Here is a 27,740-nt window from a genome sequence, read left to right on the forward strand (position 1 = left end):
CTTCATCAGTCAAACTAAGTATGCTAAGGAGATATTGAAGAAGTATGAACTTGAGAATTGCAAGTCAATATCTACCCCTATGGGCACTGACATTGTCCTCTGCGCTGATGAAAATGGTAAGTCAGTAGACAGCAGATTATACCGAGGTATGATTGGTTCTCTACTCTACTTAACTGCTAGTAGGCCAGACATTCAGTTCTCAGTATGTTATTGTGCTAGATATCAATCTAACCCTAAGGAATCTTATTACATAGCTGTAAAAAGAATCCTTAGATATTTGCAAGGCTCAGTAAATGCAGGTTTGTGGTATCCCAATACTCATGATTTCACACTCATTGGATACACTGACGCTGACTACGGACGAGACAAGCTTGAACGAAAAAGCACCTCAGGAGGATGCCACTTCCTTGGGAGCTGTCTTGTGTCCTGGTTCAGCAAGAAGCAGGCGTTAGTAGCCCTATCAACCACTGAAACTGAGTACATTATTGCTGGAAGCTGTGTGGCTCAAGTCCTATGGATTAAGCAACAGCTTAAAGATTATGGCGTTCAGACTAAAACAATTGAAGTCAAATGTGACAACAAGAGTGCCATTGACTTATCAAAGAACCCAATCCAGCACAGTAGGATGAAGCATGTCAGCATAAGACATCACTTCATCAGAGATCATGTACTCAAGGGAGAGATCAAGCTGACCTATGTCCCAATGGATGAGCAGCTTGCTGATATCTTCACAAAGCCACTGGCTCGTGAGCAATTCAACATACTTAGAGAAGCCATTGGTATGTTTAATCCCCTTCAATAAATTCCAAGTATAATATGTGATATATGCATGCTGAGTGATTTACCATGCTGAGTGATTTATGCTAAATTAATAACTATCACATGCTGAGTAGATATACATGCTGAGTGTTTATCTTAAGCTGAGCTACTAAGCATAAGAATTATTCCTTTGCGTAACACTGATTACTCAGAACTTTAAACGTTTGAAATCCTTAACACTGAGTAAAGATCCGTTGCAAAACTTAATGCCAAAACACATGAATTAAATAGCCACCTAGGATGACGTAAGCGTGATGATTAGAAAACACATGCGCCGAATGTGTCATAAATGCCAGAATATTTGTCGATTGAGTATCTCGAGGTCAGACGGCCACCTCAACGCTTAGGATCAATTTGACACCTCTATAAATAGTGGATGATTTCCCACTTTTATCTCTTTACGATTAGAAATCTCTGGTATTCAAATACTCTTCTCTAAAAACTCCCAAACTTCTCAAACTCTCAAAGAATCATGACAAAAGATTCTCAGAATGTCTCCGGTGCCGGTTACACCGATAATTGCTCCGATGAAAACCCTCAAATCCCTGCTCAGCAGGAACACGATGAGACTCCCACCAAGTCTCAAGAAACGAGTCAGCGTGACCACTCAAAGGTCACTACACCGAGGAAGCAAACCAAGGCTGGCCAAGTCACCTCCTCGAAAGGGAAGGAAAAGCAAGATAAAGCAAAGAAGCCCGTGGAACATACCTACTCTCCAGTTTACGAGAATGTGAGGGGGTATAAGGTTGACCACTCTAGATGGTTTTCAAAGGGTTTTGTGGAAGCTGAGCAACCCTTCTGTGAGTGGATAAAAAACAACGGCTAGACAGAGCTGTTCTCAGTTCGCGAAAATACCTATCCCGAGTTAGTGAAGGAATTCTACGCTAACCTAAAAGTCGCGGATGATAATCGGGACTACATGGTCACCCAGGTTCGAGGGAAGGATATCTTCATCAACCCGCTTATCTTGCCTCACTACTCAAGCTGAAAAACGAAGGAGCAATACTTCGTAAATCTGGTGACCAAGATAAAACCAACTACTCCGTCGAGTTCTGTAAACCTCCTGGTCATGTAGGCGAAATTTCGAGTACCTCCATGGGCCAGCATTAGAAGATGGCCCACTACATACTGACCAAGATCAACTGCACCAACTCAGCGACAAACTTTGAGCAGTGCTTCATCTGTCACATGCTGACCTACACGCCGACAAACATGCCTGTCTTCATAATCGGTGGGTTTCAAAGAAGCACTGGAACCCTTAGGTTAGGCTCCATAATTACCAGAATCCTCAAAGATCACAAGGTGAGCTTGGTTGAGGAAATCCACACAATAGGAACAGAGATCACTGCAGCGGCACTGTTTGGTCTATTCTACAATCAACCAATTGTGCCCAAGAAAGGGAAAGCAGTCACTGTCCAGGAAACTGAGGGTATGCAGACCTGTAAAGGAAAGAAGGAAAGAAAGAGGAAAGCTGTTCAAAGCCCCTCTAAAGAAGTTGTTTCTCCACTAAAGAAGCTTAAATTTGTGTCCAGAGGAACAAAGCCTCAAATTCAACAAGGGCTAGATGGACCTAGGTCAGCGGAAAACCTCAAGAGGCAAGCTGAGCCTGAGGTAGAAGAGAATGAGGACAATGATGAGCAACCACTGAGGAAGAAGAAGAAAATCTCTTCTGAGTTAAGCCCCATCAATGCACCTCCCACTAACTTCGTTATTCCTGCTGACTCACACTATGCACGAAGTCTTGGCACTGATGCTGGGCAACCACAGGATGAATAAGATGAAGAAGAACTGGGTGGTCAGTTCGATAATGAGGAAACAGTGGATGATGAGCATGATGAGCCAATAGATGTTGACCAACATGGCACAATTTACACTGAGGAGATTGAAGAGGAAGAAGCCGAGCCAACAGAAAAGGAACACACTGTTCAAAGGGAAACTTCACCTGTTGACTCTATTGAGTCTATTCCTGCTGACCCCTCTCCTCCAAAGACCAAGAAATTAAGGAGACTTAAGAAGAAGGCACACCGATCCCCAGTCATTGACCTAATGAGTGACTCACCTTTGAGGGATGAAATCACTGACCTATCAGATGTGCATATTAGGTTCTTCTCTAACCCTATTGAGTCTCCACCTGAGCAACAAGCCAAGATGATGTTGAGCAAGTGCTCGAAGATCCTGCTCCTCAACATGTTGAGCAAGCTAAGGAAATACCTACTCAGGTCAATACTGAACTTCCTCAGCTTCCCAAATCCAGTCAGCTTCAGCCTGACTCTGAGCAAGTAACACGTTCTGCCGATCATCCTCTTGCACAAATCCAAGTGCAGAATCTAATCCAGTCAGCTTCTACTGGAAATCTCAACTCAAGGCTAGCCGCTGATCATGCTGGCACTTCTAATATTGAGCAGAACCAAACACCTCCACAATCAGGTTCTACTCGTATTTCGGCTGCTGAGCCAAATGATGATGGATCCTTCTCGTATCTAAATGCCTCTGAGTTTGATCGAAGAATTATTGACTCAGCTCAAGCCCTACTCCAGGACCTCCATCAAAAAAACAACGATGCCGCTGGGTCAGTTCCTATTGAGCCAACTCAGTTTTCGTCTGTCACTCAGCTTCTCACAGAAATCAAAGGTCTGAAGGATCTTCTGAGTGTCATGACTTCATTACAGTCTCAAGAGCCCAGGCAGGAATCAATAACGAAGCTGGCCAAACTCCAGCTGACCATGGTTAATCACATGAACTCTCTACAGGGTCAACTTCATCAATTGTCAGCTGCGAACACAATGTATGCAACTTCTGCCGAAGTTCATCAACTCTTCAACCAGCTTCACACTGAGCAAGAGAAAACCAATCACCAACTCTCTTCCTCCTCCCAATGCTCCATTGAGCAAATTAGTGAGGTTGTACGTCTGCTAAACTTAAGCAAGGAAGAGATGGAAACTGACCACCTCAAGACGAACGAAATCCAGAAGTACTCTCGAGTTACTTTCAACCACGTGCGCCACTCAAATGCTCAACGTCGGTATTTTGAAACGTCTTTGCTAAAGATGTTTCATCAAGCTTTTGCAATGCTCACTGACAGTATACACTGGGTTGGAAAATCTCAAGCATATATCCTGAGTATGCTCAGTGCTGCGGCTATCAGGATTCCACGTTCTATTTTGGATGATGGTGTTCCAGTTTTTGACGACATAAATGAAAGCACACGAAAGCTTAAGGCATTCTCTAAACGCCTAACTCAAGCTGCCATTGAAGACACCTTCATTCCTCCTCCTCCCGATGGTGGCAAAACGGGGGAGAAAGAACAAGCTCAAAGAACTCAACATTCAGAGGAAGCTTCAGGAAGTCAGCAGAAATTCAAGGGAAAAGGAAAAGCTAAAGAGCATGAAGCCCAGCTCAACTACAAGAAAAAATAGCTTGACTAGGATTGACTAGATTCAATTTTTGTCAAACTTGTAGTCTTTTCCTTATGCTTTTTTGTTGTGCTGACCCTGAATACAAAACTATGCATGCATCTATTTTTTTCAAATTTGACCAATCTTATGTGATGCTTACTTATGTTTTGTGCTGAATAGTTATCGCATCTTCATTAAATCAATTGTCTACATTGCTTTATGATTGTATGTTGTGTTGATCAATATGTTGACCTCTTTTATATGTCTTCTTAAACACATTGAACAAAGAAATACTCAGCGCTCTCTGATATCTAAATCTTCCGCATAAACTGAGTTAAAAAGAATATGTTCCAAGAGCTGACCTAATTCTGAAAACCGACCTTAGACTTACTTGATTAAACCTTGAAATGTTTAAAGTAAAACTAAGTCAGCAGCTCAACCCTTACGGGGGAGTATACTGAGTAATATAAGGTCAACTATCATGGGGGAGCTCAACACTGAGTTCTTGACTGAATATTTTTGCCAACATCAAAATGGGGGAGTTTGTTGAAACACCTTTCCACATGATTTTGATTTGACAAAATTATTTATGTAATTGATAAAAAATATTCTCACACATTAAATTTAAATGCTTTGATTTATTCATACTAATGTGTTTGTTCAATGTTGAGTTTATTGATTTATAAGACATTAAGATATAAAGTCTAAAAGCCCATAACTGGAAGTCAAGCCCAAGTCAACTGATCAAGACCACACGGCCCAAGACTTCAAAACACGGTCGTTTTGTACAAAGCACAAGCTCAACTTGAAGAAGGATCGAGAAGCCTTCTCTCAATTGCTTCAAGATGAAGCTGCTGAGTGGAACAACAAGAAGTACAAGACAGCGGCAGACAAGAACCAACTTCTAGACAAAGTATTTCTACTTTGGGTAAAGTTCAGAAGGCGCAGGAAGCTATCTGGAAGACTTTGCCAAATATTTCGAAACATTCTGTTTACCGGACGAAAAGCTGCCGAGCACTGCCGTGGACAGAAGATGCAAGAATCTCATTGGCCAATGACACTGAGCACGTACTGAGTGACAATGAAAGGAAGCCGTTTCCCTCCAACGGTTATTTCGAAATTCGAAATTATCGGTGCTTGAAGTGTCACTATATAAAGGCCTCTCATTTGCTTCATTCGATGCAGATCTTCAATTAGTCGAAACGCTGACCAAATTCATACACGAAGTTCTGTGAGAAAAGCAAAGCAAAAATCTTACACCAATTTCCAATTATTGTGTAAAAGTCTAGAGTGATTTCAATCATCTAAAGTGTCTTAGCAATTGTTGTTTAGGACAAACACCTTATCATTTCTAGAAGAATAGAAAGGAGAGGCTGAGTACTCGGTTATAGTACTCAGCGGAAGTTATAGGAGTGAGTAGAGGTATAGAGGAAGGTACTCTTGTATACTCAGCTTCTATTGTAAAAGGTTTCGTGCTCTACCTTTAAAGAGCTCAGTAGAGGATTCAAAAAGCTTAGAACGAGTTCCGGGGACTGGACGTAGGTGGAGAGGCCGAACCAGGATATGTCTGCTGAATAACATATTTCTAACCCTTAAACTCCTTTATATATTGCTTGCTATAAAACTGACTAAGTAATGAACTCACGCTGAGTTGAGTGCACTAAGAAGCTGAGTTCAGGAATAGACTCTAAGTGCTATCTCTTGACTCAAGGAAAGAAACAGACTTAGTCACAAGTTGACTAAGCTTGCATCTTAAAACTACTTAACGCCGCTGTGTAAACCTTTTCTTAAGAAAATAAGTCAGCCTAAACGGACAAAATTTTAAATAGTTCCTATCCCCCCCCTTGGAACTAAACTTGTCACGTTATAAGGGACCAACATTGAGCTTAATAGGTAATGGGTTATTTTTGAGTTGACACGAAACTGACACGCAAATTTTTGGGTTGGGTTAGTATTGATATCTGAACCCGAAAACGACACGAAATGACACGGATATTGAAAATTATTGTTATATTCTCTCGTATTTTTTTATGTCACTTTATTAATAAAGATAATAAAATTATAATTATTAATTGCAAATATTGATTTGAATTTCCTAAATTGTTATAAACACATTACATTACCATCTAACATGATATTATCAAACTTTTCGGTAATTAGTGTTAATATATTAATCTAAAAATGATATAAAATGTTTAAAAACAGTACCATATCTTCTTATATTTTTAAGAGTTATTATTAATATATATTCATAACAAAATTACATGTAACCCGAAAACACGACACGAAATCGACACTAACTCGAACAGGTTAATACGATTTTGACACGAAAGTTTTTGGGTTGGGTTTGGGTTTACTCTTTTGACACGAACCCGAAATGACAAGACACGAACACGACTCGAACACGATAATTTTTAGGTCTACTTTCTCCTACCATTACGAATTCCACTATTCCTACTACTCTTCCCAATAATTCAAATACCCCTACCCATTCCATCATTCCTACTACTCTTCCCAACAATTCAAATACTAATAATTCCAATATCCATACCTCCATACCTACCTCCTCTATAGATGGGACTTCTTCTCTTTTACCTTCTAAGGATAATATTCTTTCTAGTCATTCCTTAAACATTTCGCTCTCTTCAACCATTCCACCCTCTTCTATTGTACCTATTTCTTCTTCAATTAATCCCACACCTTTACCTATTCCTCATAGCAGATTTGGTCGCCCGCTTAAAACACCTTCATGGCTACAAGATTTTGATGCTACTATTAAAACTACTTCTCCTACTATTTCTTGTTTACCTCCCTTTAGTGCTCAATATTCTACATTCCTTTCCACTATTGATACTGATTTTGAACCCACCACATACCAACAAGCATGTTCTAATCCTAATTGGGTTCAAGCTATAGAGGCAGAATTATGAGCCTTGGATGACAATGACACTTGGGATCTCACTACCCTTCTTAAAGGCAAGAAAACCATTTCTACTCGATGGGTTTTTCGCATTAAACGTCATCTTGATGGGTCCGTTGATCTATATAAGGCTCGATTAGTAGCTCGAGGATACAATCAAATTCAAGGTATTGACTATACTGATAGTTTTTCTCCAGTTGCTAAGGTTGTTACCGTTCGGTTAATGATCGCTTTTGCTTCTGCCCATACTTGGCATATTCACCAACTTGATATTAATAATGCCTACCTTCATAGTTTTGTGGATGAAGATATTTATCTTCAACCTCCTTTTGGGTACTTTAAAGCTTCACTTGGACAGGTTTGTAAATTGCGTAAATCGCTATATGGCTTTAAACAGGCCGGTCGTCAATGGAATAAGGAATTTACTTCTCGACTTATTGAGGATGGTTTTAAACAAACACCTTGTGATCATTACCTTTTCACTTATGATCATTCTAATATCTTCATTGTTCTTATCATTTATGTTGACGACATTCTTATTACTGGAAATTCTTCCGATGTTATTCAAAATGTCAAAAATCATTCACATGCACTCTTTACCATAAAAGGACATTGGTCTCGCTAAATATTTTTTGGGCATTGAGTTAGCTCGGGACACTACTGGCATTTTTTTATCCCAACGTAAATATATCTCGGATTTATTGTCTGATACGGGACTTACAACAACTCATTCCTCACCTTGTCCCATGCAACCCGGTCTTACTTTGGATCCGGATCTTGGCACTCCGATAGCTTTTCCTTATCAATATCGTCGTTTAATTAGCCAATTATTATACTTAAATTTTACTTGTCCTGATATCAGTTTCACGGTTCAACAACTCAGTCAGTTCATGACCACACCTTGTACTCATCATCTCAACGTCGTGTTTTATCTTCTTCGGTATCTTAAGGGTACCCTTCATTATGGCTTGTTTTATGGTGCTTCCTCTAATCTCCACATTACCGCCTATTATGATGCTGACTGGGGTCGTTGTAAAACATCTCGTCATTTTGTTAGTGGTTTTTGCATTTTTCTTGGCACTTCATTGATATCTTGGAAGGCTAAAAAGCAACCCACTGTTAGTAAGTCTTTCGTTGAAGCCGAATATCGCAGTATGGCAAGTACGAGTTGCGAATTTAAGTGGCTTTCTTACTTACTTCGTGAATTTCATGTTCCCCTCCATTTACCTATTCCACTTCATTGTGATAACAAAGCCGCTATTTATATTGCTTCTAATCCCATTTTCCATGAGCGTACCAAACATTTGGACATTGATTGTCATATTGTTCGTGAACTTCTTCTTTCCGACTTTCTTTCCACTCCTCACATTTCCACTAAATTTCAACTTGCTGATCTTTTTACTAAACCGCTATCCGCTCCTTCTCTTCAATTTTTTCTTCCCAAGTTGGGTCTTGTTTCATCACAACCTCCATCTTGAAGGGGGGTATTAGAGTATAATAGAGTTACTTTATATGTAAGGACACTCTTGTAATTAATTATAAATAATATAGGATCATTTGGTAATTATCTCACTCTCATGTAATAGTATAAATAAGTGTAAATACTTATTAATAAACAAGAGAGTATATTTTAATTTTGTTCCCTCTTCTCATATATTTCCATAACAACTTTAGGAGTTGAAAATAATAACAAGACACCATGTAGAAATTCTTATATTTTCATAACAACTTTAGTTGGTTGAAAAAAAGTTTGTAGTTTTCAAATGTTTGCTAATTTTTTATTTTGATAATTATTTATAATTCTGTTGTGAGTCACAAGTAGTATTTAATATCATTAGTGAGTTTAATGTAAATGATCCAAAAATTTATAATTAGTTATAAAATTACAATTAAATCATACTACAAAACATAATTCTCAAAATGTGACTATTTTTTATATATATTACAAATAAACTATACTTTTATATCCTAATTTATAAATTTTAGATCATAATTCAATAATTCTAAATCCTAAAACATATATCCTAACTTCTTTCTTTCTTTGGTAGGAAAAGGAAAGAAAAAACCAAAAAGAAACCTAACCCGAGATTAGCCTAGGGAAGCTAACCTCTACCACATCATCCAGAAGGAGAGAAGAAAGGAAAATAGGAGGAGTAGAGAAAGTTGTGACCCCCAACATCTTCTCATGCCCTACCGCTGTAAAACGATCCGCCACCCGGTTTTGTTCTCTGAAAATATGGCTGAAGTTAATAGAATCAAAGAAAGAAGATATCCTTCTAATGCCTCTGATTAAATTTTGGCTATTTAAGCAACAATCACTATCATCAGAGATCATTTTGATAGCTTCAAGGTTGTCGGCTTCCACCAGCAACTTCTTTAAGCCCAGGCTCTTAGCAAGTCTAAGGCCAGAAAGGACCCCCCAAAGCTCTGCAGAAAAGGGAGACCCTATACCCAAATTCTGAGCGAACCTAGAAACCCAAACACCACTATCATCTCTCAGAACTCCTCCAGCAGCAATATTACCGTCTTTAAGACAAGAACCGTCGGTATTTAATTTCACCACCCCTTCATTAGGCCTACACCAGCCAACAAGATGAACTGCCTTCTTCTGGATAAATCTAGCCGGAGAGACCTCCTTGAAGCTATCAACAATAGAACAAAAAATTTTAGAGAAGAAGTCAAGCAAATTAGGAATAATCACAGCTTCTCCTCCAAAAATCTCAACATTCCTCCAGTTCCAAATCTGATGACAGATCACTGCAAAGAAGATATCACCATGTTCTAGATCGGCCAACAGCTTTCCATTAACACCATCAGCAAACCAGTCAAGTTCAGAATGGGACAAGAAATCAGAAAGCAACTGGTTAGGGAGAACTTTCCTCCACACCTCTTTACTCCTAACACAATCTCTAAGAGCATGGCAAATGGTTTCTTCATGCCCTCTGCATCTACTACAAGCCCCAAACTCCACCAGATGATGCCTTTTTCTATTAATATTAGTAAGCAGTATATTCTTGACACCAAGCCATAAGAAACTCCTAATACGGTAAGGAACTTTCATAGCCCAAATCTTCTTCCAAACTTCTAAGTGCGGACTCTCCAAATTTTGAGTGAGGGCCTCATAGGCAGACTTACAAGTATAGGCTCCGTTGTTAGTCAGGGCCCAACAATGACTATCCCTATCTTCCTCATGGCTACTAATCTTAACTCCTCTAATTCTCAGAAGGGTTTCCAGATTGAAAAAGGAATCAAACATTGACCAAACCCAATCACCCTCAGAATCTACCACACCAGCAATCTTCCAATTACGGATATCAACAGGCGGAGGAGAGATACAAACCTCTAGTAAAGATTTTTTACCAATCCAGATATCATTCCAAAAGCTAATAGTCTTGCCATTGCCCAATGCCCAACCAATCCCAGAGCAAAACTCTGAAAACACATTACTAAGGCCTTTCTAAAGAAAAGAACAATTAATAACTCTCTCCTTGGGACCTCCAAAAATTCTATCTTTTCTATATTTCCCGCATAGTAAGCGAACCCAAAGGGAGGAAGGAAGTTGCCACATTCTCCACAGAAGTTTCATTAATAAAACTTTATTATTGTCCATGGCTTGCCTAATCCCCATGCCTCCCATAGCTTTAGGCTGACAAACCTCTTTCCAAGGAACTAGGTGGATTTTGTTCCCCTCAGCGGAACCCCCCCATAGGAACCGACGATTGATTTTATCAAGATCATTAAGAACAGGCTCAGGCAACTTACAGGCTTGCATAATATGATTAGGGACCGCACAATTCACTGACTGAATTAAAGTAAGCCGGCCTGCAAGAGACAGGGTTTTAGCTTTCCATATGGCACATTTACTATTTGTTTTGTCGAAAGTTTCTTTAAAGGAGGCTTTGGACACTCTATCACTATGGAGGGGAACCCCCAGATATTTACCCAAAGAATTGGTCAGTGGAATACCTGAGATTTCACTTAACCTTTTACAGACTCTTTGATTCATGTTTTTAGAACACAACATCCGGGATTTTTGGATATTGAGCTTTTGACCAGAAGCTGTGCAAAAACAGTTAAGGATATCCATGATCACACCAATCTGATCCTCATTCCCTTCCACAAATAACATAACATCATCTGCAAAGAATAAATGGGTAACCGGGGGACAAAATTTATTGATGGAAACCGGATGAAAAGTCCCATTACCAACAGCCTCTTGGATAAGGTGAGTCAACCTTTCCATAGCAATAACAAATAAAAAAGGGCTCATGGGGTCCCCTTGACGGATGCCCCAGGAAGGAGCAAACTCCTCCGACATATCTGCATTAATCAAAACTTGAAAACCAGGAGAAGAAATGCAGACCTCGATTAATCTCTTCCAATTATCCGGAATCCCCGCTCTATTAAGACTATCCAGAAGGAAACTCCAATTGAGGCGGTCATAAGCTTTCTCCAGATCCAGTTTAAGGGCCACAATACCCCTTTTACCCTTTTTAATTTTCATCGAGTGGACCATCTCCTGGGCGATAACAACATTATCCATCATCTGTCTGCCAGGAACGAAACTGCCTTGATTCTGGCTAATAATCTCCGAAAGAATACACCAGAGTCTATTGGCCACAATTTTGGTAACAGCTTTATAAATCACATTACAAAGACTGATAGGCCTCATTTGTAAAAAGAAGATGGCTTCTCCACTTTCGGAATCAGGACCAAAAGGGTCTTGTTCACAAGACTAATATCCTCAGATCCCCTAAAAACTCCTTTAATAAAACTATAAATACCTTCCTTCACAGTATCCCAATGTTTGTGATAAAAACCGGCAGGAATACCATCAACCCCAGGAGCTTTAGTAGCCCCAATGCTAAAGATAGCCTGATCAATCTCTTTCTCGTCAATAGGGTGGAAAGCTTTCAAAACCTCCCAAACAGGGAAATGTAGTATTAGAAAAAGCTTTATTCAGATCCACACTATCCTCTTTAAACAAATCTTTATAAAAGATAAGAGCTAAGCGACGAATATCCTCGTCCTCATAAACCCAATCTCCATTCGAATCTTTGATAGCATCAATTCGATTCCTCTGCCTTCTAACAATAGTAGAAAGGTGGAAATACCTGGTATTGCGATCGCCATCAGTAATCCAAGCTTTCCTAGATTTCTGAAACCAAAGAAGCTCTTCTTGTCTTAACACAGCTTCCAATTCCTTCTGGAGAGTTCTAAGAAGACCATCCAAGCTATGATCAAATCTAACCTGCAACAAACGTTGAAAGCCTTCGATTCTGCTCAACAGTTTATTCTTCCTTCTGATGATATGGCCAAAGACGTTTTTATTCCATCTCACCACATTCCTTCTAAAACTCTTAGCAGCAAGGAGCACATTAGAATGAGGCTGCCAATTGTCCTGAACAAAGTTTTTAAACTCAGGGTGAGATTCCCAAGCCACCTGGTACCTAAAAGGTCTGTCCCCTCTAGGACGATGACCTCTAACCAATTTGACTAAAATAGGGTAGTGGTCAAAGTGCCGGAAGGGGAGATTTAACACAGTTACTTCAGAAAATCTACAATGAGCCGCAACATTTGCATAAACTTTATCTAAACGGATAAAAGTATTATTACGTTTCCAAGTAAACTTATGACCAGCGGCCCCCAGATCCGAAAGCCCACACAAATCCATACTCTGTTTATGATTCAGACACCGGCTTACATAATGGTTCCCACCCCCTCTTTGATCACTCATAAGAGCAATATCATTAAAATCACTAGCCACAAACCAAACATCCTCCATACTCGTACTCAAAGTATGCAGAACCTCCCACAACCTTTTACGATTAGCCATAATAGGGTCCGCATAAACAAAGGTAATAAATAAGGGTTTATTACCAGGATAAATAACTTTGCTGTGAATAAATTGTTTATCCATACCAACAATATCAATATGAACGTGATCTGGCTTCCAAAAGAGCCAAATCCCACTAGCCCGGCCAGTAGCTTCCGATCTGACACAATTCCAATTTCTAAACTTTCTAACAACCTCATCCGCTTTAGTTCCACTGATCTTTGTTTCCATTAAAGCAAAACAAGAAGGGTTAAACTGTTTAATTAAATCTTTAACATGGATACGGGTAGCCTTGCTAGCCGCTCCTCTAACATTCCACACAAACAAATCCATAAAAGGAATACTACTGACCACATGCCCACCACCCTAGATTAGGTACTTATTGGGGGCTCCTGAGAGCCTAGAAGAGGTGCATGTAGGCTCCCTTTTATCATAAAATTCCAAGGAACTTTGATTATTTTTCTGATTTCCCTTAGGTTTTTTCATATTCATTTTATTGACACCCATGGTTTTCCCATTTGTTTTGGCTCAGCACAGATTTTCGGAATACTAACCTCATTGATCTTCTCCTTCACAATTGGGGCATGAGCCTGGGAACCACCCAGTGCCTCAACTTTGGATTCAAACAGAGGATTAACAGTCTCCACATTCATAGTTGCTGGCTCCGCAGGTTCTAAACCTGGCATGCTTAGCTCCAGTTGCTCATTCGCAAGGTCAGAATTTTGAGCAGCCTCAATAGAAAGAACTCCAAATCTAGACCCTGTGCTGGCAACCATAACACCACCTATACCTTCTATCTCCTTAGAACCGGGCTTTTCCTTAATTTCAGGATTGCTCTGGTGAAGACCAATATCAGGAGGACGATTCTGAACAACAGTCGTATGAGTCCTTTGTCTTCTAGACCTCTTTGCAACCATCCAGGGGCCAAAATTCCTCCCATCACCTTGAATCCCCTCTTCTCTCACTTGAACGGCTTCAGCAACCTTTACAACAACCTTTGCCCTCTTAGAACACCCTTCATAAGTATGGCCAAACATACCACACTCATAGAAGATATTATGAATACCTTCATACTCAATAAAGTAAACCATATTATGAACACATGATTTAGACAAAAGGGGCTTAGCTAGATCAATATCAATGCAAACTCTTGCAAATTTACCTCTAACTTCCCCAATGGCAGTTTTATCCACATGGTGAACTTTCCCAACTAGCCCGCCAATCTTATTAAGAAAGTTCTCATTATAATATTCAATTGGAAGGCCCGGGAATCTCACCCAAGTTAGAATCCTATTCACTGAACAGTCATGTGGATTAAAGTTAGGGAGCCATGGCCTTAAAGCCAAAACATGATTAGAGATAATATACGGACCCCCATTAATCACAGCATTAAAGTCCTCCACTCTAGTAAATTTTATTACATAATAATCATTTTCTAAGTCAGTAATACTGACTTTCCCTTTCTTAGCCCACTGCGCCAGGATTCTCTGCGCGAAATAGTTGAAACTAATCCTTTTTCCAAGCACCGTCACTATTAAAGATAACTTCCATTTAGCCCTGAGAGCACGCTTCTCGACCGACGAAAGCCGAATCATAGGGCATAAAGGATCATCATGTTCACCATTATGAACTCTAATCCTTAAAATATTTTTAAAATAATGATTTATTTAGTCTGGTATAATTCAAATTATTACTTGACATAATTATAAATAAATTTTTAAAACTGGTCATGATGTTTGTTTTTAAAAGGGAAATTTACAGGAAAATGACATAAGTGGCAGTAACAATCCGCTATATAATTGTTGTCTTTTTGCACATGCTTGTTTTAAAATTTTTTATTTTTTAAACATCTTTTTTTTGCTTTTTTATTTTATTCGCACCATTTATTGATCTTATGTTGTTTGGGTTGTCTTCCCTTTGAACTTGTTTTGTTTTTAATGTTCACTTGTTTCATTTTCAGAGTTGACTTGTTTTTTTCCTCTTATTTTCTTTGGTTTGAGTTTCTTTTTGTCCGTGTTTTTCGTATCAGGTACTTTGTTTCTCATATGTTGTATTGTTTCTTTGTGTATTCGTTGTTTGTTTTTTCTTTTTGTAAATTTTTAGAATGGTTAAAGGTGAGAATGACACTCTCTCTTACAATGAGAAACATTCCACTAGAATTTTGAGGATTATGAAGAGAATACTTAAATTAAATTGATGTATGATATGGATTGAAAGAGGAAAATATTGTGGAATGTGACGACTTTATGAAGAAATAGAAGAGATGTTTGGGGAATAAGTTGCATGGTGATAAAAATAAAAAGGTTTTTATGAAGAATGTTGTCCGGAAGAACATTGAGTATGCTTATAAGGAGAGTAACGGTAGTAAATCTGATTTGGATGAAATTTCGCATGTTCGAAATTTTGAGGCATGTAGATTTTTTTGTTTCACTTTATTTTAGTCAATTAAATAAGCTATGTATATGCATTGCTTTGTTTTGTTGTTGCTGGTTATGTTTGTTAATTTGTTTGCTAGAGTTGAAATTTCATTAAACCAACAGAAATTAGAAGAAATGGAATGAAACGGTGTGAAATATAATGTAATTGGTTCATATAAGATGAAATTGATTTGATTGCGTTTGGAGTTTTCATGACATTATTATGTTAAATTGGCTGTAACTGCGATTTAATGGATTCCATTCATTTTCATTAGAGACAGTTTTATTTGTAGTTATATTTTTTAATTGTTTTATCTGTAATATTTTTGTTATTACAATTTTTTTTAATGTTGATAATGTTTTTTTATAATATTTTCCTTTTGTTATACATGGATTTCATCGAATTTCTATCATTTTTATAGAGAGGTGAAATTGTGTGAAATTGTTTCAAATTTTGTGAAATATTGTGAAATTATGTGATTTTGTTGATGTTAACTATTTATAATTGATTTTATTTATTTGTTTATTTATTGATTTTGTTTGTCGTGTCTAGGATTTGTATTTTCAGTCAAGAGAATATTGGGATGTCAATGTACAAATAGATGGTGTATTCATGCTTTGAGATATATAAAATCAAGGTTAAGTGAAGAGTGGTTAAGTTTGTTTAGTAAAAGTTGTGTTGATAATTTTATTAATCGGGCAATTTGGCATAGCAGAATCAGTTGATTCATTATTTTCTTCTGAGAGAGGTTCATCAATAGAATAGTTCGTTCTTTATCTCAAAGTTGGTTGTGTGAAACTAAAGTTTGATATTGATGATTCTTTTACGAGTGGATTGAGTTGTTTGAAAAATAGGGAATATTTTTCGGAGCATAGAATATTGTTGATTTAGAAGTATTTTGGTAGGAAGATATTGGTTAATATTAAAGATGTGGAAGATGTTTGCTTGAAAGATTAGAAACTTAAATGAGATTGTGATTTAGAAGTATTTTGAAAAATAGGGAATATTTTTCGGAGCATAGAAGATTGTTGATTTAGAAGTATTTTGGTAGGAAGATATTAGTTAATGTTAAAGATGTGGAAGATGTTTGCTTGAAAGATGAGAAGCTTAAATGAGATTGTGATTTAGAAGTATTTTGAAAAATATGGAATATTTTTCGGCGCATAGAAGATTGTTGATTTAGAAGTATTTTGGTAGGAAGATATTGGTTAATGTTAAAGATGTGGAAGATGTTTGCTTGAAAGATGAGAAGCTTAAATGAGATTGTGATTTAGAAGTATTTTGAAAAATAGGGAATATTTTTCGAAGCATAGAAGATTGTTGATTTAGAAGTATTTTAGTAGGAAGATATTGGTTAATGTTAAAGATGTGGAAGATGTTTGCTTGAAAGATGAGAAACTTAAATGAGATTGTGATGATTATTTTATTAAGCGTTTTATGGTTTATTTTTTTAAATGTTTTTTATTAGGAAAAAGAGGTAGGAAGCACGTACTCATGCATCACACTATGTTTTTGTGGACTCTAATTATTCTCGGGGTGAAGAGGTTTCTGTTATTAGTATTTAATATATTGTGAAGTTTTCATATAGGAATAGCCTCGACCATTTTTCTCAAAAATTGAATTGACAAAATACGAGAGATATCAACTTACCGACATAAGTACTTTAACGCTCAAGTTAGTACTAAATTCACATCTGAATGAGTAAAATAAGAAAATAGGCTAGATGTGTTGAGTGACGCTGGTTTGATTGAGGCAAAGACTTGTGATGCACCTATGATATCAAATGGGAAGCTGAAGACCGATGATGGAGATTTACTTCCGGATCCTGAAAGATATAGACGAATCGTTGGAAAATTGAACTATCTTACAATCACTCGTCCTGATATTTCTTTTGCAGTAAGTGTTGTAAGCCAGTTCATGTCATCTCCAAGAACTTCACACTGGGATGCTATTAGTCATATTATGAAATACTTAAAGGGGACTCCGGGGCGTGGTATACTATATCAAAATCATGGTCATCACACTGTTGAAGGTTTTACAGATGCGGACTATGCAGGAGATCTTACAGATAGGCGTTCTACTACGGGTTATTGTGTATTTGTCGGAGGCAACCTAGTATCTTGGAAAAGTAAAAAGCAGAGTGTCGTATCTAGATCCAGTGCAGAATCTGAGTACAGGGCTATGGCACAAACTACGTGTGAACTTGTATGGCTACGGAACCTTCTTGGTGAGATTGGATTTGCTCAGATGAAACCCATGAAGTTATGGTGTGATAATCAAATAGCTATCTATATCGCCAATAATCCTATATTCAATGAAAGAACAAAGCACATAGAAGTTGACTGCCACTTTACTCGAGAAAAGATAGAAGATGGCATAATTACAACTCCACACATCAGAACAGGGGAACAATTGGCAGACGTGTTTACAAAAGCATTACCGGGAAATCGGGTTAACTATATATGTACCAAGCTGGGCATAATTAACATCTATGCTCCAGCTTGAGGGGGGGGGGTGTAATTAATATAGTCCATACCTATGGCTGCTTAAGGTGCTATTTGTCAATGTAAATGTAATTAATACAGAGTGGCTCAAGGCTGCTGTAGGGTAGAAATATTTAGGCTGCTTGTGGGGTAAGGATAGTTGACTGTCTAGCTAAGTTGTGTATATAAATATATGTAATGTGATACAGAAAATATTGAGATATAAGATTACAGAAGTTTACAAATACAAACTGTTTCATTCAATGCTTCTCCAACTCCTCTGGAGCCATCATGAACTAATCTCCTGTTGGGAAAAAATAAAAGGTTAAAAAACCCAAGACTGTGCATAATATTCACCAACAAAACATAAAAAATAAAAATTAAATTGATTAAAAGGAACAAGTTGCGAAAAAGAAAGAACAAACCTGTGGAGCATTAGTTCCACTTGCCCATCCACGATACTTGATCCGCCAACTGATCTATCTACTAAGATGGAGAGCTTTGACTTATCATCTTTCATGTAGATTCCAAGATTAATCTGAATGAATAAGAAAAGTGCCTTGCAAGTTAGTGCCAATTGAGAACAATAACTTCCGCACACATAATATGTTAGTAGATGTATGTGTTCTCTTGCTCTTTGCTAGAGTAACAAGTTAAAGACATGACCAACATTCTAATCCGATCTATTTCTAGAATTCAATCATCATAATCACATGTTTCAGTATATACTCGTTAAATTCAATAATGAAAATAAAATAATTTCACTTCTAAGATATCAACAATGTAATATAGGTTGTTTGATGAAACTTTTTCCCATATGGAAAAGTTTGGAGTGGTTCATGCAATTCATGGAATTACAGAGAAATAACATACAGGGTAATAATTTCCTGCCACAGGTTGGTTTACTTGGAGGTCCCAATCTTTTCTGTAATCTCGAATCTGCAAAGCAACGATTTTTCATTACATACAAACAACTTGATTTGAATTTCCAAGCAAAGATATGCAAAAACAAGGAAGTAACATACCCTTTCTATGAAATCACGCCCACTCGAATCTGTATAGAATGTTTTGTTGTTTTTCAGAGTTGTCGTGATTTTTGTAACCACTTCTTTGCCAATTCCATCATCAATTGGTATAGGCCCGATCTAAATATGAGAATTTTATTGATAAAATTTCCAAAATACACTAATTATTTGATATGGCAACAAATTTTTAACCACTTACAACAAACTCAACTTCAGCATGTTCTTTGTCCTTGTACACTCTTGTTATCTGTTTAAAAAAGGGTCAAACATATATAGAATAAGCAACATATCCTCGTGAAGTCGTGAAATTTGCTTTCTTGAAGAAATAAAGTGCAAGAACTGAAGGCTACTAGTTTCAAGAAGAGTAGAAATTACAACTGAATGTTATCTTATGCTATGAAAGAAGCTACCTGATATATCCATGAATTGATCCTCTGATGTATTTCATCCAATAGAGGTCCTCGTAAAACTGTGAAAGCGACCTGAATTATTCAACCTTTTAGTTGCTTGTTTGACACTAGATATTAAGAAAAACTCGAGAAAAGAACATATATACATGTTCTTTAGAGTTGATGGGATATGTACCATTTGGGCGAAAGATGTAAGCTCCATAAGCCTTCAATGAGTTAAACAAATAGTTACTCATATGCTTTTCCTCAAGTGAAAAGACGATGACACTTAAGTATATGATTGGAAGGAATAAATAAAACCTGGAGATCCTTGGACCCATCGTCTCCAGCATAATAGCTATATGATTGCTCCATGTATGTTTTGACCTTCATGTTTATATTAGAATAGAACTTAAATGTTAAATGCACATAAATATACCAATTAAAAGTAACAGTTTCTTATATTTTAGCATGAATCATTTGAAACAATTAACTTATTTTAGATTTAAGTGAAAGTTTAAACAAGGCCTACATGCCGAGCTTCTGCTATTTATATATTGAGTAAGCTTTCCTTCTTTTCCAGAATATAGTAGCTTTAAGTACCCTGGACCTATTGCAGTTGTATCATTTTGGGCGACTTTTGTCTTGTATATTATCTGTGCCTCTGAAATAGCTGCTGTTGTAACATACCGAGGAAATGAACATACAAATAAACTAAATGTGAATACAATATACATTACAGTCAATATAGTAAAAAATGATCCTAACAATTCTCTAGTTTAGATTGCTATCCTCACCTGCACCTTTAGGAGTTACTTTTGCACTGGAGATTGTGTAAGTGCTAAAACCAAGAGGTGGTACAGATGCTGAAAATGCCAACCAGTACTTTGGGGTCACATTTAGGGAACTGTCCATATATGCCATGGAATGGTAATTTCTTATTCAACGTACAACAACAACCCCATAGAATTACAAGTTGATACATAAACTCTTAAAATTCAACCACTTTCTGAAAATCTAATTTTGTTTTTGGTGTAAATTTTTATTGGTTTTTTTATTAGCATCTCCAACCACAACAAGGATCAAATTTGCAAGTTTCATTGTTTTTCCTTTTGGCTTTCAAATCTTGTTTTTTTGCTTCTAGATTCATTTTTCAAATCTTCAATTTCTTGTAGAAGAGAATCAAATTTTATGTCATTTATCTATTTGTTAAGTAAAAAACTTAATACTTAATTACATATTTAAATTTGTAATTTTTTACCGTTGGACATCCTCTAATTATATTTTGATCTATCACAAATTTAAATCTATCACACTTAAACTTATCAATTTTAATCTTGCGACCCCTCTATTTTTTGATTTGACACCTTTTTATTAATAATCATAAAAAAATATGTCCAATGTTTGAATAAATAAGCGACCTGACACCAGTAACCACTCAAAACAACCATAATATCAGTATTTAATGGGTTTAATCAAGCTTTAGTCTCAATAGCATTAATTACTAATCTGAGATGTTCTCATCCTTCTAACTACTTACAACATCTGTTAGAACTTAGAAGTCAAAGTGTTTTTAGAAATCGACATACAAAGGGGAGAAAATGACTGCAAAATAAGAGGTACATACATGATAATACAAGTTACATATTAGAAACAGAAAATACCTTCCATTAGAGTATGGGAATAAGCAACTGATCAATGCTTCAAGATCCTGGTCTTAACTGTTATGCCTTTGGATCTTTACTCCATTTTTTTTATTAAAACTCTACAAGGAAGGTTCGGATTTCCATAGGAGCAAGTTCAACAACTAGTGCTACTGGATCTACAGCTCCTCCCCTCACAAACGCTTCTTCTTCTTCGGTAGAGCCTTCTACTCTCCAAACTAGCCTTTTCCTCTCCATTTCTGCTCTTTCTTGGTTTGCAGATAAACTTGTCTCTGTTACTTTCATTATCTGGTAGTCCTAGATGATTCAAGCATTAATTAAATAAGAAAGTCTAACTGGATACTACTGAATGAAGCTATTATCGACAAATCATGTTTCTTATACCTTGCTGTTTGGGAACACCTTTTTCAATTCTACACTTGCCATGACTGATATATCCTTGTCCTCTCCAGTCTTGCAGTTAAAAGCATCAAATCAGAACAAGGAAAAGTTTTAAGATAAAAGTGGACTCTGCTAAGAAACCAGAATTTAGAAGTAGAGTAAGGCACGAGATCAGAACACAGTAATCGTTGTTCCGTATTAGCAAATGCATCTATGTTATGTTAAATTCCATAGCTAATTTGCCTTCTTTGAAATGCCTTGCTCATAAAAGAAAGTTTAAAAGAAGGACATATTCTTAGAATCTAGACAAAAAAAAAAGAACAATAATCCTTGATAAACATTTTAAAGCTGTTAGAAGAACAAGATTCTGGATTTTAGACTAGTGCGAAAAAATAGATAAGAAACTGCAAACCTCATATAAGTGAGCCAACCGAATCAGAACCTTTCCATCATCTAATTCCTGCACAGTTTTAGAAAAAGTATACTCTTTTCAGCTTGAAAATGTATAGTCAATGTATGATTATCAAGGCTCATCTTCAAAACATACTATGCTCAAATATACCACCAGTAATTTTTTTAAAGTTGTTTCAACTAAAGCATAAAAGAGTACCCTACTACAAGGAAAGCATTGTGGCAATTCCAATATTGAAAACTCAATTGTTGTGGCAATTCCAATATTGAAAACTCAATTGTTTTGTCTCTGGAAATCAAATTTGTTACTTTTCTTGTTTTTGTGGTAATTTATTCCTTAAAATAATACTAAACAAATAATTCGGGGTAGTCTATTATCAAAATTATTTTTGCATCCAGTGAAAATTTAATGTTACCGAGTAATAGCAAACATGTTCTCTCAGCAACCAAACAGCTTATTTGCCTGTACTTTTTCTCTTGTTTTACCCACCAAATGAAATGACCTGTGGCAGTAAAAAGATCTAGCAAGCGTAAAAAGGCACCTGAAGAGTTAGTATTGCAACATTATCTGGCAAAACATAGGAGGGATCCATTGCAGAAAAGGTTGTTACATGAGAGTTTGTCCAGTTGCCTCCATCCTGTCAAAGAGCACTATGCATGTAAGAGTTACTGATAAAGCACAAAAGCAACAAGATTCCAGAATGTTTCAATGTAGTTGATTCACCTGCTCTGCAAATGCAAGGAGGAAGGGAGAATATATTTCCTGACCATATGAGCGATGCCACTTAGCACCCTCACTTAGAGGATCTACTCGTAAGTAGTACTTCCCCAAAATTTGAAAGATGTATGCAAATAAAGTAAGCTAAATCTTCTTTCAAAAAAAAAGTAAGCTAAATCTCACAAAACAGGTAGCTAGACTTCAAATCAAATGCCCTCAAATTCTAAAAAAAAATATAATGATAGTATGTACTTAGGTACTTACTTGCAAACCTGTGCATTTATCAAGAAAACTGTAATTAATATAGTCCATACCTATGGCTGCTTAAGGTGCTATTTGTCAATGTAAATGTAATTAATACAGAGTGGCTCAAGGCTGCTGTAGGGTAGAAATATTTAGGCTGCTTGTGGGGTAAGAATAGTTGACTGTGTGATACAGAAAATATTGAGATATAAGATTACAGAAGTTTACATGGTATTAGAGCTTGAGGTTCTCTGTATTCTTGGGTTTGTGTGTTCTGGGTAGTATTTCCCAGGTCTGTGTGTTCTGGTAGAATTTCCAGAGTTATCAGTGAAGGGCTTGAGTCCCTTGTGTATATTTCTAGGCTTCAGTTTCTCACCACCCATCTCAGTCCTCCTTTCCGCCTCCGACCGGTCTGTCTCCGAAATCCGACCAGCTACCGACCTGCGCGTGAGTCCCATGCGCCTCCGTCAGAAAATCCCTCCGCCTCCACGCGCCGGCGTGTGACGCCTCCTTTCAACCTCCGTCTTACCTTTCCGGTGTCGGAATTTGATTTCCGACCATCCTGTGTACTCGCCGCCGACAGGCAAGTCCCTCCTCAGAATAAGACCTTCTAGTACTCTTTCGTTTACACCGTGTTTTTTTTTCTCTCCTGACGGTTCTATTCCTTCCTTTTACAATTTTCCTTTTTAAGTGTACTTCCTTTAATTTCAAGTGTATTATTTTTATTTAAAAAAAAGAAACAAAAAAGAGAGAAAAAAACAGAAGACAGTAAAGAAAAGAGAGAAAAGAATTTCCTTACCAAAAAAAAATATGTATATATATATATATATATATATATTCCATCTAGTTTCATGGCGGAAGGAATTGAAAAGAAAATTGGGACAGAATTTACGTTAGGGTCCTCCAAAATTACAGATAGGAAATTAATTGGGAGTCAAAACTATACTCAGTGGCAACGCACTATCCGTAGATTTGTCAACAGTGTTGATTTAGAAGACCATTTAACTAGTAATCCTCCGCCTAAAACAAATGCTGATGCTCGTAAGAAATGGTTAATGGAGGGTTATAAACTGTTTAATCAAATTCAAAACACTCTCGATCCCACTATTGATGATGTTGTGACTCACTGTGAGATTGTCAAGGAGTTATGGGAATATCTGGAGTTTCTGTATGCTAACAAAAAGGATATGTCTCATCTTTATATGTTACTGTTAAAGATTTATCGTGCAGAACAAAAAAATCGATCTCTTCTGCAATATTACACTGAAGTGAAACATGCATACGAAGAAGAGAACGGTATGTTTCCTATTGTGTCTGATGTGAAACAAATTCAAGCACAAAAGGAGCGCGTTGTTGTTCAATGTTTTTTGGCAGGTTTAGGTCCTGAGTATGATGTGGCCTGTACACAGTTGTTGACTAGTGGGACACTCCCATCTTTCGCGGAAGTCTACTCTCGTTTACTTAATGTATGTAAGGATGGCGTAATGGCTTCTGGTACGTTGTCTTCTGACACAGTAGCCTTGGTAAGCAATGCTAATCCAGGTCGGCGTGGTGGAGACAATACTCTTCCTAGTGGCCACCGTAGCTCCCCTCGTACTTGTTATCATTGTGGGGGAGAAGGGCATGTTAAGAAGCATTGTTGGAAACTGCATGGTAAACCACCCCAACACTTGGGACCACACCCTCTCCGAAGATCTGCAAATATGGAAACTCAAGGTGGCATCATTCCAACATCGTCCTCTGTCACCATTTCTGCCGATGAGTATGCTCGGTTTCAGCAACTTTCTGCGACTTATGATGCAGAACAACCATCAACTTCAACCTCCGCTTTGGCTGATACAGGTAATCATGTGGCATGTGTCTCCACCTCCTCTCGTAATTGGGTGATTGACTCTGGTGCTACAGACCATATGACTGGCAACACAGGTATTCTTTCTTCTTTTCAACATCTGGCCAATTTTCCATCTGTTATGTTAGCTAATGGCTCAACTGCTTCTGTAATTGGACAAGGGACAGCTCACCCAACATCTAATATTCCTTTATCCTCTGTTTTATGTTTACCCAATTTTCCTCTTAACTTATTATCTGTCAGCCAACATACTAAGACCTTTAACTGCTCTGTTGTTTTTTATCCTACCCATTGTCTTTTTCAGGATCTTGGGACGAAGAAAATTATTGGTAGAGGGAACCTGGTAAATGGATTGTACGTACTTGATTCAACTTATCGACAAGTGTCAAAATCCATTATCTGCACAAGCGCGTCCTTTTTGCAACTTCACTGTCAATTTGGCCATCCGTCCTTTCCAGTTTTACTAAAGTTATATCCTAGTCTTCCGCGTGATTCTACTCTGGAATGTGAAGCTTGTCAATTTGCTAAGCATCACAGGGTTTCGTATCCACCGCGAATCAATAAACGTGTCGAGTCTTCCTTTTATTTGGAGCACACTGATGTATGGGGTCCGTGTCCTGTTGTGTCCAAACTTGGTTTTCGTTATTTTGTAACCTTTGTTGATGATTATTCTCGTGTTACTTGGCTTTATCCTATGAAAAATCGTTCAGAATTATTTACTATCTTCTGTGCCTTTCATGCTGAGATTCGCACACAATTTAACAAATCTATTTGTATTTTGCGTAGTGACAATGCTAAAGATTATGTATCTTGCACTTTCCAATCGTATCTTTCCCAGCATGGTATTATTCATCAGACTTCTTGCATTGTTACCCCTCAGCAAAATGGTGTTGCCGAACGTAAGAATCGTCACTTATTAGAAGTCGCTCGAGCACTGTTGTTTCATATGCAGGTTCCTAAAACTTTTTGGGCAGATGCGGTCTCCATTGCCTGTTTTCTTATTAACCGTATGCCCTCTTCAGTCCTTAATGGTCAGATTCCATACTCCCTTCTTTTTCCCTCGTCTTCTTTATTTCCTCTTGCACCACGTGTTTTTGGATGTACTTGTTTTGTTCAAGACATGCGACCACAAGTCTCCAAACTTGATCCCAAATCCATCAAGTGTATCTTTGTGGGTTATTCTCGGACTCAAAAAGGGTATCATTGCTATTCTCCTTCTTTGGGTCGTTATTTGGTGTCTGCTGATGTCACCTTTTTTGAAAACACTCCTTTTTATGGTCTTGAATCAACTCTTTCTGCTGATCCGGCAAGTCCGTCTGACGATAATTATCTTGTTTATACTGTAAGTGAGTAGGTGGTTTCTGATCCTTCTCGGCCAGTTGTCCGTCACGTTTATTCTTGGCGTGTACGTCCTTCAAGTGCTGCACCTTCTAGTGCTCTAGTTGCCAGTGTTGCCCCTCCTGTTTCGTCTCCAGATCCTTCCCCACCTTCAGATCCTAGCATTGACCTTCCTATCGCCCTCCGAAAAGGTACCCGCCAATGCACTTACCCGATTTCTTCATTTGTATGTTATGATGCGTTATCACCTTCCTCGAAGTCTTTTGTAGCTTCTTTAAATTCAGTTGTTGTTCCTTCCTCCCTCTCTGAAGTACTGAATCATCCTGGTTGGCTCCAAGCAATGAAAGAGGAAATGCATGCCCTTGAACAAAATCATACTTGGGATCTAGTGTCTCTTCCATCTCAAAAGCGTGCTATTGGTTGCAAATGGGTGTACAATGTCAAGTTCAATCCAGATGGTTCTATTGCTCGGTTGAAAGTTCATTTTGTTGCCAAAGGTTATGCTCAGACTTATGGCATTGACTATTTAGAGACATTTTCCCCTGTTGCCAAACTTTCCTCTGTTCGATTGTTCGTGTCTTTGGCTGCGTAAACACGTCTGCCAATTGTTCCCCTGTTCTGATGTGTGGAGTTGTGATTGTGCCGTCTTCTAGCTTTTCTCGAGTAAAGTGGCAGTCAACTTCTATGTGCTTTGTTCTTTCATTGAATACAGGATTGTTGGCGATGTAGATAGCTGCTTCATTGTCACACCATAACTTCATGGGTTTCATCTGAGCAAATCCAATCTCACCAAGGAGGTTGTGTATCCATACAAGTTCACACATAGTCTGTGCCATAGCCCTATACTCAGATTCTGTACTGGATCTAGATACAACACTCTGCTTTTTACTTTTCCAAGATACTAGGTTGCCTCCGACAAATACACAATAACCCGTAGTAGAACGCCTATCTGTAAGATCTCCTGCATAATCCGCATATGTAAAACCTTCCATAGTGTGATGACCATGATTTTGATATAGTATACCACGCCCCGGAGTCCCCTTTAGGTATTTCAGAATATGACTAACAGCATCCCAGTGTGAAGTTCTTGGAGATGACATGAACTTGCTTACAACACTTACCGCAAAGGAAATATCAGGATGAGTGATTGTAAGATAGTTCAATTTTCCAACGATTCGTCTATATCTTTCAGGATCTGGGAGTAAATCTCCATCGTCGGTCTTCAACTTCCCATTTGGTATCATAGGTGCATCACAAGTCTTTGCCTCAATCAAACCAGCGTCACTTAACGCATCTAGACAGTATTTTCTTTGAGTGAGGTAAATCCCTTTACGGCTTCGGCAAACTTCAATGCCCAAAAAATATTTTAATTGTCCTAGGTCCTTTGTCTGAAAACAAGTATCGAGGAATTCTTTCAGTTTTATAATGCCAGTTTCATTATTTCCAGTAATTACAATGTCATCAACATATACTACTAGTAAAATGCATCCAGAACTAGATGATGAGTAGAACACAGAATGATCATATGCACTTCGACAAAGACCAAATTCAATGACAGCAGCACTGAATCGTCCAAACCAAGCACGAGGAGATTGTTTCAATCCATACAAGGACCTGCATAACCGGCAAACTTTCCCATCTAGTTTCATGGTGGAAGGAATTGAAAAGAAAATTATGACGGAATTTACGTTAGGGTCCTCCAAAATTACGGATAGGAAATTAATTGGGAGTCAAAACTATACTCAGTGGCAACGCACTATCCGTAGATTTGTCAACAGTGTTGATTTAGAAGACCATTTAACTGGTAATACTCCGCCTAAAACAAATGCTGATGCTCGTAAGAAATGGTTA

The 27,740-nt window shown here is 37.7% G+C and overlaps 1 protein-coding gene and 1 pseudogene across 1 annotated transcript; both read right to left on the reverse strand.

Annotated features, from left to right (window-relative positions):
* Positions 1 to 18,099: 18,099 nt before the first annotated feature.
* LOC136217691 (alpha-mannosidase At3g26720-like) lies at positions 18,100 to 19,678 on the reverse strand. The gene is made up of 8 exons (XM_066004326.1): positions 19,607 to 19,678; positions 19,453 to 19,512; positions 19,307 to 19,378; positions 19,096 to 19,143; positions 18,897 to 19,016; positions 18,745 to 18,810; positions 18,297 to 18,409; positions 18,100 to 18,175 (listed from the first exon to the last, which is right to left on the reverse strand). Exons 1-8 carry the CDS (start codon positions 19,676 to 19,678, stop codon positions 18,100 to 18,102), a joined length of 627 nt encoding a protein of 208 aa, XP_065860398.1.
* A 1,364-nt stretch (positions 19,679 to 21,042) lies between these two features.
* Positions 21,043 to 27,740, reverse strand: part of LOC136217696 (alpha-mannosidase At3g26720-like) — a 60,244-nt pseudogene continuing 53,546 nt past the window's right edge.

The sequence above is a fragment of the Euphorbia lathyris genome, chromosome 1 (genome assembly GCF_963576675.1).
Source record: "Euphorbia lathyris chromosome 1, ddEupLath1.1, whole genome shotgun sequence".
Lineage (NCBI taxonomy): Eukaryota > Viridiplantae > Streptophyta > Magnoliopsida > Malpighiales > Euphorbiaceae > Euphorbia > Euphorbia lathyris.

Excerpts from the sequence above, each read along its gene's own strand:
- LOC136217691 (XM_066004326.1), bottom strand. The coding sequence starts at position 19,678 with ATGAAGGTCAAAACATACATGGAGCAATCATATAGCTATTATGCTGGA. Across the intron at positions 19,379-19,452 it reads CCATCAACTCTAAAGAACAT|GTCGCTTTCACAGTTTTACG; the intron begins GTATATATGTTC and ends TGAATAATTCAG. Across the intron at positions 19,017-19,095 it reads ATGCTGAAGTTGAGTTTGTT|ATCGGGCCTATACCAATTGA; the intron begins GTAAGTGGTTAA and ends TCTCATATTTAG.